General features: G+C 36.3%; 1 protein-coding gene across 4 annotated transcripts; it reads right to left on the bottom strand.

The window, feature by feature from the left end:
• Positions 1-4503: 4503 nt before the first annotated feature.
• Positions 4504-11793, bottom strand: LOC141600274 (uncharacterized). Of its 4 annotated transcripts, XM_074420469.1 has the most exons (7): positions 11647-11740; positions 11375-11517; positions 7633-7703; positions 6648-6904; positions 6110-6197; positions 5137-5203; positions 4504-4851 (listed from the first exon to the last, which is right to left on the bottom strand). In XM_074420469.1, the coding sequence occupies exons 2-7, from the start codon at positions 11381-11383 to the stop codon at positions 4798-4800; spliced, it is 546 nt and encodes a 181-aa protein (XP_074276570.1). In that variant the 5' UTR covers positions 11384-11517; positions 11647-11740; the 3' UTR covers positions 4504-4797. The 4 variants fall into 4 exon arrangements, with proteins under 4 accessions (XP_074276570.1, XP_074276573.1, XP_074276571.1 ...); XM_074420472.1 differs by lacking the exon at positions 7633-7703 and having other exon boundaries at positions 6648-6909; positions 11647-11793; XM_074420470.1 differs by lacking the exon at positions 7633-7703.
• Positions 11794-12091: the final 298 nt, after the last annotated feature.

Genomic DNA, 12091 nt, shown 5'->3' on the forward strand with positions numbered 1-12091 from the left:
TCCTAATTATTCCATAGATTCAAGTCCGCGAAAGTGTTGATTGATTCCTATAACTCTGTGGAATTGTGAAATTAGGCTTCATAACTTTCAATTAGAGTAATTTAGCCCCATAAATTTTGCATAAAGTGCAATTTAGAGCTAATTGAAATTGTATCTAAATTTTCCCTTGAAATAAATATATCGTCAAGTCTCGTCAATTTCTCACCAAAAAAACAAAGAAAAAAAAAATCTTATACACTTGATATACATATTACAAATATACATTTTTCATATACAAGGAAAAATTATTAGGAAACATATATATACGAGGATTATTAGATAGTTTGGACTTGTAGAGATAAAAAATTTAGACAAAAGTCAAGACGGTTTAAGTTAGTGTTTAATGTAAATGTTCGCAAGGTCTCATCAAATTACAATACTCCAGTTTTGTTATCTAAAAGAGAGGTCGAAATAAAAGAGAAAAATGTTGTAATAGTAAATTTATGTGAGTAAGTTACTATGTGTAAGATATGAATCCTCTATTAGCGAGTTTACACTAAATTAGTATAAAACCACCTTAACAAATTGAACCCCCTCAAAATAACTTCTTGATTCACTATACATGTTTTAATGAAAGGGATAAATATCTTTATCTAGTGAATGATTAAAAAATAATTTAGCGTAAATTTGATTTACAATACACTATATACGATGAACCCATAAATAAATATTTATATGGAAAATGTATATTTGAATACGTATATCAAGTGTGTAAGAATTTTTTTTCCTTATTTTTTTTGGTGAGAAACTGACAAGATATTGATTTCAAGAGAGAAATTAGTTAATCAAAGTTGGCTGGTGTGAGTGGTAAGGGCTCTCATCTCTTAAACAAGTAGTCAGGGGTTCGATTCCTGACTCTTGCGAATGAAAAAGCCAAACTTGGGAGGGGTCAACCCATTAAATTGCCTTCAGTATCCCGAAGGAGATTGCCCCAGCTGTCGGTAGGGGATACTCCTGGTCAACACCAAAAAAAAAAAAAAAAAGAGAGAAATTAGTTACAATTTGAATTAGTGACAAATTGCACTTTATGTGAAACTTATAAGCTTAAACTACTCTAATTTAAAGTTATGGAGCTTAATTTCATAATTGTACAAAGTTATGGGGTCAATCAACACTTTCGCGAAGTCTAGACAAACCACAAAGATCAATTTTAAGATTTGTTGCGACTGAAACACCAGGTATGTACAATTTATTTATTTTTTTTTATTTTTTTTTGCGTTCACCTTTGTTTAGCACAAATAGGCTTATACATCCAGTTGTATCATAAGCATTGTAAAACCAAGGTATAAGAATCCGAGCTTATATGTATTCTTTCTGAACTTATTCAAAGTTCATGTTTTTAATGTGTAAATGGATGAACTCAATACTTTATAATAAAGCTCATATTCTTTAACATAAAGCTCAGATACTTTATCACAAACCTCTGATTCTACACCGTACAGCATATACAACTAGTTGTATAGTCCATGAATTGTTTATTTAGTTCTCAATGATAGAAAGACAAGAATTGGATTCTTTAATTGAATTCGACACGTTTCATCTTCCCGATATCCGGTTTGTAAATATCGTCGATATTTTAGTAACTATAGTCGACATTTTTAGTAAAAAAGACGAGTCTACCCCTACCATCTCATTAACAAATACAAATTCTCTCTCATTCAAAAAACCCTAAAAAATAACTACCACCTCTTCCACCACCGTTGCCACGCCGGCACCGCCACCACCACATCGCCACCAACACCATGCCGCCGCCGCCACCACTACCACCAAATGTCTTAGGTTGGTGAGTTTTTGTTTTTTGTTTTTTTTTTAAAATTAGTATAGTAATTGAAGTTAAACTTTGAAAATAATTTGTTTCTAATTGTATTTTTTTCCTTATTGTCGTTAATCGATTATATGACTCGGATTTGGATATTTAATTGAATTGATGTATTTCGTTTTCGATTGGGTTTGTCGAAGGATTGTTGGGTTGGGTTGGCTAGTCATGGAGTAACGTTGGAACTCAACGTGGATGCCATGGTGAAACGTTGAATATCAACGTGGCTGCCATAGGCTAACGTCGGAACTCAACGTGTAACCATGGTTACACGTAGGGATTCAACATTCGTCCATGGTCAAACGTTAAGTCTCCACATTTGGTCCATGGTCGATTGTTGAATCTCAACATTTAGTCCATGGCTAGTTCATTTTTTTTAAAACATTGTTTAATAGGTTTATTTGCCGATTTTTTAAAATTATTTAAGTTTTCTAGTCGATGTGCGTTAATTTCTAACATTTTTTATTGGTTTAATGCAAATGGGAGATCGAAATGTAGTTGATTTTTAGTAGAAATTGAGAGAATTATTTAGAGAGAAATTAATGTAAATGTGCAAAGAGTATTATCGTCTTTTGGAATGAAAACGTCGACGATAATTACTAAAATGTCGATGATGAAAATCAGCCCTCTTCCGATAAAATTAGTGATAATGTCACTCACAAAACGGATAGGTGAGACAAGGTGGCGACACCCCCATGTGCTTCCCTCTCTCCTCTATTTGGGTCATTTGTGAGGGAAAATGGTATCCGTCACTCTAAAGTGACGGATACATGCCGTCACAAATGAGATTTTGTGCTTCCGATAAGGCCATAACTCATAACAGTCATAAGGATACAAAGGTGACAAAAGAAACAATAGGTCTTGGTATAGACGGGTGGGGTGAATATACGGGTAAAGACTTCTAATAAAATGGGTAGGGGGGGACAAGGTGGGGCACCCCCCATGTACTTCCCACTTTATGGCAAATGGGTATTTTGTGAGGGGAAGTGGTATCCGTCTATATGTATAGACGGATAGTATCCGTCTATAATGAGAATTTGTGCAAAAGAAATCCGATTCCTCTACTTTCCAGCCGGGAAAAGAAAAACATTTCTTAGTTAGATGATGTCAATTTTGCCATATGCTCGAATTGGAGGGACGAAATAAAAACTTGTTCCATGTTTTCTTTTTTGTTCATTTGCTTTTTGATGGTCAAAGTTTCCTAACTTTAACCGTAAGTATGTTAGAAGAATAAAAAATAAATTCATAAAAATAAAATATTTAAGCTTATTATTAAAATCTTTTGGAAAATATTTTTTTCGACGGAAAAAAAAAACATATAGATGTCCGAAAATACGGTCAAAGTTCTATCTTGGAGACTGCAACAAAGCAAATGGGAAGATGAAAAAAAAAAGGATAAAAGTATATATAACATTATGCGGCCCTGAAATCAGTATAAACGAAAGAGCAGGAAGTAAATTACGACCACATTTGGAGGCAATATCAGCCATATTTATGAGGCAACTAACACGATTGGGTCACGGTGACATATCATTAACTCACATTATATCTATTATTAACCAAAATATCATGGCTTAGAGCATCCGCAACAATGGGGCTCCCCTAGACCTGGCAAAACGGGTCACTCGGGTCGGGTACGGGTCGGGTCATTTCGGGTATGTCACATATTTCGGGTTGGGTCGGGTCGGGTCACTTTCGGGTTTCGGGTCAATTTCGGGTGACCTGTTGTCGGGTCATTTCGGGTCGGGTCATTTTCGGGTATAGGTCATTTTGGGTTAGGTTGCTTTTGAGTTAATGGCTAAGCACTTAAGTTAATACTATTTTGATTAAGAAATACTATTTTGCAAATTTAACTATTTATTAAGGATTATTGTAACCAATGAAACTTTATTTTGATATATATAGTATTAATATGAGTTAGTACTAGTCGTTTCGGGTCATTTCGGGTCACTTCAAGTCATTTGGGATCAGGTCAGTTATGAGTCGGGTTTTTTCGGATTGGGTCACCTCGGGTCGGGTCAACATTGGGTCAGACAATGTTCGGGTCGGGTCTAGGTCGGGTTTCGGGTCATATTCGGGTCAAGCAAGTTCGGGTCATTTTCGGGTCTCGGGTCAGCCTTTTCGAGTCGGGTCATTCGGGTCTGACCCATTTTGCCAGGTCTAGGCTCCCCATATTTTCTTTTTCTTTTTCTTATTCGTCCACCTAATTTTCCACTAACTTTTTCATTTACCCTCCCCATTTCATAACTACATCTTTGCAACAATGGGGTTCCCCATTTCAACTCCACTTTACCACTTTACTTTTTCACATTTACCAACGCGTGTTTTACGCGGTAAATATCGTTAACTACGTATTTGCAAAAATTATAAAAGTTCGATATTTTTAATGTCTTTCGTAAAGATTTAATCAAACAAGATCTCACATGAATATATTTGGCCCACTTTTTAATAGAACTTGGCCCACTTTTTCATATGGGAACCTCCCTTACAAATGGTGGAGCCTCTAATTAAGGGGAAGTGTGTGCAATAATGAGGCTCCCCATTTGAGGAGAGAGAGTACATATGGGAAGGCACCTCCCCACCTTTGCGGATGCTCTTAGCTTCCTTCAGACAAAAAATTATCAGCAAACAAAATATTAACAACATAGTTTTCAAATAGGTAAACGACTTTCCTGCAATAATATCGGGTTTTAGATCGAATTAGTAATATGGTGACCATTTTCCCTCAAAAAACGTACGGAAATGAAAACTGGAAAATAAGCAGAAAAACTTTACAATTTGTAACTCGCAAGGACAAGGCAGTGGAATAAATTGCATTGGCTCCTATAGTGTGATCATACAACTTCACTATTTATCTCAATGGCCAATGGGTACCAAACCTTATGGTAAAAATCAGGAGCATGTGGCATGGAGAATATTCAGTTCTCGAGATCTAGGTATGCTCAATCATACAAGCCTTCTTGTTCCCAGACATCGACAAGAAAATCAACCATTTCCTATCAAACAAAGAAATTACATGTAACACACATGGGTTTACTTAGTTTGTTAAAACATGAAATAAAACAAAACACTTAGTGTGTATCAGATTTATAAGGAAATTGGCCCAAGATTATGCCTTCAGCGAAAAGTTTACACAAAGTGAGCCAGAGGTAGGAGCTACGTGTTCCACAATTATGAAAATTCCGCAACTAAGTAATCACGGGCTACTTTCGGAGATTAAGTTATAAATCGCAAAATGCGTGAATATAGTTACAAGGATATATGCATTTACAAATACTTACAGGCAGAGGAATGGGTTGAGGAAAGGGCTTATTTGTGCCGAGTAGATTTCCATATGTAGCATTCCAACTGCAAGATAAAAGTATTTTGTTCAAGCTTTTGAGGACCTTAAAACTACTCCAGAGATTGCTAACAATGCACATGAGTTATGGCTATTTTTTCGCATTGAGGTGTGCGTTCACCCATGGATGGTCCCAAAGGATGATTCATGACAGCCGACCCCAAATCATTTTGGGATTAAGGCTCTGATGTTGTTGTTGTTGTCGTCGTTGTTGTTGTAAGCACAACTAGGTTGGCCTACAGCCCTACACCCAACCCTAAGCTTAGGCGAGAAAACTTAATAACCACGACCCGAAAATGACTAAATAACAATGCACATGAAATGACCCGAACCAGTGATTTCCAAGGAACTTAGTTTTGAAAGGGTTCACGGCACACCAAGGCAACGAGGGTGTGTAGCGATGAAGTGAAGGCACACGCCTTACAAACACAAGGTGTTGCATTTTTTTGCAACAAATCTATATTTTTAAATCAAAATTTTGTTAAACAGAACACTGTTTGGATTCAGAAGAGGGCAAACGATCCAACATAAATATGAGTAAACTGTAAAAGTTAGGGATACTAATGGCAAAGAGAGAGGCCAAAAGAAAAATTGGAAATTGCACAGTAGTATGTCATGCAGGTACTTAATGCACATGAAGGTGTTTTTGCTAGTGCCTCACCTAGTCTTTGGCTTAATCATGCCAGAGGGGTGCTTTTCCGAACAAAGTCCAATACCAATCCCGACCAAAGTGTTTCGTTTGCCAGGTCTAAGTTAGCGTCACCAAAAGTAACGAGAACAAAACACCCAGCCCATAACAGATAGGATCCTATTTCCAGGTTCTAGGTCCACAGGCTTTCAGTTGGATCTAGAAGTCCATTCACTTAGTATTATGAGTACCACTTTAATACTAAACAAATCTTAGATTCACATACCTTAACTTGGGTTCATGTGCTTTGGACTGGCTACGAGACTTTCGATCTCCAACCCATTGCTGCCGTACTTGGTTCCATAGAAGAAGACCTGCGTCCAACATATTTTTCTTCCTGTAAGGAGCTCTGGGCTTTCTACGATTAATAATAAAGATGAAATTTCATGTAGGAACTATGTTAGGAATACTTTTGACTCTTCACATATAGGGTCATATCCATGTCCAACATGACACTAAAGAAAATGGGTATGGAATCTGCCAATCCTCGCTAATCTTACACTTTTCCTAACAAGAACATAAAGCCGTAAAGGTAGACCCCTTGACAATTGTAGAGAAATAGATTGGCCTAAGAAGCATAAAGTACTTGTAGAGAAATTTTCTTACAAACATTATTTATTTATTTGTAGTTTCAAATGGGGGGTGGATCAAGGAGTAATCAACTACCAACCATATTGAACTGGCCAGGAATCAAAACCAGGGTAAAGGCCACAGAAGGAGATGCTGCATGGGGTGAAAAGTTAAAACAACAGCTTAAAACTTGCCATGATTCACAAATTCCGAAGGATTGCTCGTGCTTCCACCAGCAGCGTTGGGATCAAGGTTCTGGTTAGATGCGCTCATTGATGAAATGCTTCTCTGTGACTGAATTGCACTATTATCCATTTCATAAGTGCTAGAGCTCCAAATATCTTCGGACAAGCTTGTTCTTTTTACTGCACGCCCTTGAATTTTGAGTCCTTTTGAAGGCTGATCTACAGCAGTAATTAGTTGTGGCTTAGTACAGCATCCAAGACAACCTCTGCTCTGTTACAAATCAGGTATTTGGAAAATGATTAGTACCAATTTCACTATCTTCAATGGATAAAGGAACGACGGAAAGTATTTGAAACCTCAGACAAAAGGAATTTTTAATCAGAGTTACATGCCTTAAATAATCACACAACCACTTTTTGAGAATACGTCTTAATATCCGAACACTATGATAAACTTGCAACTATAGAAGTATAAGCACATCCAGCATTGAAAAACGTCTCCACAGGAGAATATTACTTAAATAGCATTCTTCAATTAAACCCAAACTTCTGAACACAACAACAACAACAACAACAACAAAAAGGTGGAGAATATAACTTAAATAGCATTCTTCAATTAACCCCAAAATTCTTCTGAAAAAAAAAACAGCAACCAAAAGAAAAAAAACAACAGTACTGGGGAAGGGGGTCGGATGTACAAAGCCTTACCCTTGTGTCAGAGACACAAAGAGGCTGCTTCCAAATGACCCAAATGAAAGAGGCTTCCAAATGACCCAAATGAAAATTGCGTTCAGAACTACATTGAAGGACTGCAACTTTACAATAGAAAGGAGTGCAACAAGTTTAGCGAGCCATTTTGCTTTATCAAAACAGAACCCAAAAAATAAAAGGTTTTGCAAGCTGCTAAAATAAAACTACTCTCAAAACTATGGATACATAAGAGAATGTCCAACCGTCAGAGGTAGGTAAGGAGGTCGGATATCTGCAGTCTTACCCATGTACCATGTTCCACAAAGAGGGTGTTTCTGGATTATTTAGAGCTGCAGAGTATATGCTAAAAATGAACTGCAAGGAGAAACTCCAACTTTATACATCCTAGGAAGAGAGAGTATGTACATCTATAACAGCATGCTTTCATCAGTAAACCCTTAATTCTATACAACATGATAGCAATAACATTAGACAAGCCACCTTTAAACTGACATACTGCTATGATGAGTCAATGGTAGTTGTGTTTTCCAAATGTTCTATGATACAGAGGTGGTGTAACCAAGCACAAAGATTCATTAGTGGCTTGAGAACAAGCTTAATCAAAGCTCATATATTAGTTTTCATAAACACAAGACCCTTGTTCATTTAAAAATGAACTGAGCTCACGTAGAGCCCTGCTGCATAGTTTATTCCAGCGAACAAGCTCGTTCACATTTGCAAACAAATTTGTTCGACAATCTCATAATACTTGCTTACACTATTACATGACCTACTTTTGAGTAGTTTACATAGCATTTGCTGCTTGTTTGTTAATAAATGAGCTGAAATCAAACAGAGGAATCTAAGTTTGATTGCATTTTAGCTGAAGCTCAATTATGACAACTTGATGAGTCAAATACTTGGGTTGGCATGTTTATATCCCTCTATGGTAACCTTAAAGGCAAAGAAAGTCGGTAAAACAAGATTGTCAACTCCACATACAGAAGACAAGTAGTAAACAGCAATAAGGTTAGCCCTTATACACTTCGGTATTCCGTCCACTCCATTTATATTGTCATCGTTTCTTTTTTGGTCAATCCCAAAATAATTGCCATTGACCCCTTTCTACATCGAGTAGTATAATGAAATAAACTTTTTATATTATCCCTGGTTAAGTACTCTACACCGTAACAAAATGGTAAGGGTTAAAGTCAAAAAGTAATGATGATATTTCATCACTGGATCTTAAATATGATCTATAGTCAAATGGAGACAAGATGTAAGAAGAATGTCACAGAACTAAGCTCCTTTTGACACAATGAAATGGAATGAGCTGCATCGATACTCAAAGAGGAAGAGAAATACTCGATGCAAGATATCTCAAGGATTTTGTAGGGGTATGAGTACAATGACCAGTCAATATAGAACACAAAGGAAACTACTAAAAGAACTTCTCTTTAAGTTGTAGTACTATTGGCATCAAACTAATTATATATGTGACTAAACTAATCATTCGTTTACCCAATTCGATCCTAGCCCGTATTGGACATGGTAGCCCATGAGCTTAAAGCAGCACTAGGATGGCTTCTCCCATGGTCAAGCTCTAATTTTACCATTTGTAATCATCTATCATATTGTCAAGAGGGCCCCTCTGCGACATGGACTACCACCTCTCCAGCTTACTCTGGGAATCCCCACCAGACTCCTCGTTCACACTGTAACGACATTCAAGTAGGAAACCAACGGGAGCATCTAAATGATCTCATGGAATGTGTTGAATTGTTGTACCATTGTTTTCTCTTGAAACATTTTCAAAGGAAATCTGACTAGAAAGTCAATGTGGGATTTAGTTTATTGGAAGGTTCCTTGTTACCAGGTTGGTCCCATCCCAATTACCTGCAACATGAAAGGCTAGACATGTTTCATGTTGCCATAAAAATCAATTCATAATCAAGAAGCGTTCACCACAACAAACTGCATGTTGTAGCCAAGGTCTATCAACGATCAATGATTCAATCCTTCTGAAGTCTTGGCTATTTGCTAGCTCCTTCAGTAACCCCATCGGGTACAAACATACAAACAAACCCAAAACTCTAGTTATTATGCAAAAATTTGAACTACGAGCACAGGCCAGATAATCTTGTGTCCCATCACTATATAACTTCTTGGATATCTCTGCTACTCTGCTAGCAGTCAACATGGACTGGCGAACATTGATTGAGAGAAGAAAAAACGTATTGTGCACACAAGTTACAAAAATAGACCATTATTCAGAGGTGTTTCCCTCCCTCGTTTTCTAGGTGCTTGGGGTTGTTGAAACAAAATTTACAAAGAAATAAAAAAACACCAAGTATCAAGTATGGATATAGATTATTCTAAACCCATAGATTATTACAATGAATTCTCGAACCAAACACGCCCTTATAATTTGTTTGGACAAGGGAGGGAAAGGGAGATAAGGGAGTTGGAGGGAAACAGCTTCCTTCATTTGGGTAGCAAAATAGGGGTGGCGGGATTAGGAGGGGAGGGAAAATGGATCCCTCCATCACTCTCCTATAAGCCAAATTATTTCTCATCCAACAAAGGAAATATTTGGAGGAAAACTCACTCCCTCCTTTCTCCCCTCTTTTTCTCCCTTCCCCTCCATTTTTTTTTATCCAAACGAAGATAAAAAAAAAAATCTAACGGTCAGGCTGGTAGCGAACTCTTCAGTAATTTCAGCAAAAAAAGCAAAAACAAACAAATATGTTTAAAAAAATATTGAGAATTTTAGTCAACATAAAGTTGGAGATTCTCAAGAGAATAAAGACGACAAGGAATGTCACTTCCTTAATTGCATGTCTAACAAAGAGATGGATATTTCAATCTACCACTTAACACTGTAATTCAAATTGTATTATCAGTAATACTAGATAGTTTCTTCTAGGAGCCAGAGTAGTATCGTTAATATTTCCTAATAATCATGAACAGTACCATTTACCATCCCTATGCAATGTCAACCATTATATATTCTTGAGGGATATCTAGTCTCTACAACATGCATTCTTCAAAACGATTCCAATAGAGGAACTTTCCCCATTCATCTCGTGAAAAATCAATAAAAACACATTGCTCTGAAACGAAAAATTGGTGATATACTTGACCTAAAAGAGAAACTATAACCAATATAAGAACAGTCGAGAAAAGGGAAAGATACACTTACACTGAATATCATTTTGATTTTATCTCTAATCTTTTCCACTGTCAAACGAGTGAGAATGCCAAAATACGCAATGTAAAGACCCAATAATGAACAGCATGGCTTTCTACTCACACAATCATCAAGTCCAATCATCAAACAACCTCTCGAACTCATAACTTGTGCCGCAGCAGATTCAAAATAAAAATACGATATAAAAACACATATAATACACTGAAACAATCAAACATCTAAATAATTCAAGGAAAAAAAACAAGGTCATAAGTAAAGGTCTACCCTCTTAGCTTCAAATGACAAGCTTCCTGACAAAACAAGAAACGCTAGATTCTTATCCAAAGAACAAGCAAACTATGCAAAACCCTCCCGGCACTTAAAAGAACAAAGCTACACAGCTGGAAATTAAGTAGTCCCTAAGCTTGCAAATTAAGTAATAATACGAAGACTTGATTAATAACCCTTCCCAATTTCTAAAAATGGACACACATGAAAAAACAACTGTAGATTTCTTTGAGTTCTGAAGTCAACATCCATTTATATAATTTGTGATTTTCATTATTAAAATAGAAAAAACACAAAGAAAGTTTCCACCTTTATAGATCTTTTCTAATTGGGAAAAACAAAAACATGTTCAACAATATTTATTAATCAGATGATTACCATGTAAAACACTAAAAATAAGCATAAGAAACACAAGAATTGGGTCAACCAACCAAATGGGTATTACAAAAGTACCAAACTTTCATCAAAATTACTCCTTCCGTTTCGATCATTTGTTAACCTTTTAAATAAAATGTAAAACATAAGGAATTGGTGAATAACAAAGGAAAGGGAAGAATAACTAACTCACCCCATGCATGCAAATATGTGAGAAATCCAAGCAGTTAGTGATGAAGAAACCCAAAGTTGCATTAACAGAGATAATCAGAAAGATTTCACAAAGAAATCAATCAAACCCAGATACTCAACTGCTGTAATGATGAGATCACCATCCTGTAAAAATTTTACAAATTAAAGAAATTAATAACTGGGTTTACAATAACATCAACTTTTGAAAAAAGATTGACAAGTATATAGTAAGAAAAATTCAGATTTTGAATAGAGATATGGAGAGAAAAATACCCTGAGATTGTGTGAGCTGCTGATGCTTCAGCTTTCTGCTCAAACTAGGAGCCTTACTGCGTCTATTGCAAACTCCAACCCCACAATTTTCTTTTTTCTTTTTCTTCTACTTTTTTTTATCACAAAATCTCACTCTAGATGGACATTATTTTTCTAAAGTTGTAGACGAGTCAAATATATCGCTACTTTCATCCCCTTACTATTAAGAGAATAATTACTCTTAGGGGCTTGCTTGGATTGAGGGTAATAGGAGGGGAATGAATAGGGAAGTAATATGTGAAGTGTATTTCCCATGTTTGGTATGCGGGTAATTATTCACCTCCTGGAATTATTACCCTTGTGAAGGGTAATACATTACCCACCCTCCCCCCTGGGTAATGATTAAGGGAGTAAAAGATCTACCTAGTAATCATTACTCTTATGCCAAACATATCATCAAGGAACT

This window comes from Silene latifolia, chromosome 9, assembly GCF_048544455.1.
Source record: "Silene latifolia isolate original U9 population chromosome 9, ASM4854445v1, whole genome shotgun sequence".
NCBI lineage: Eukaryota > Viridiplantae > Streptophyta > Magnoliopsida > Caryophyllales > Caryophyllaceae > Silene > Silene latifolia.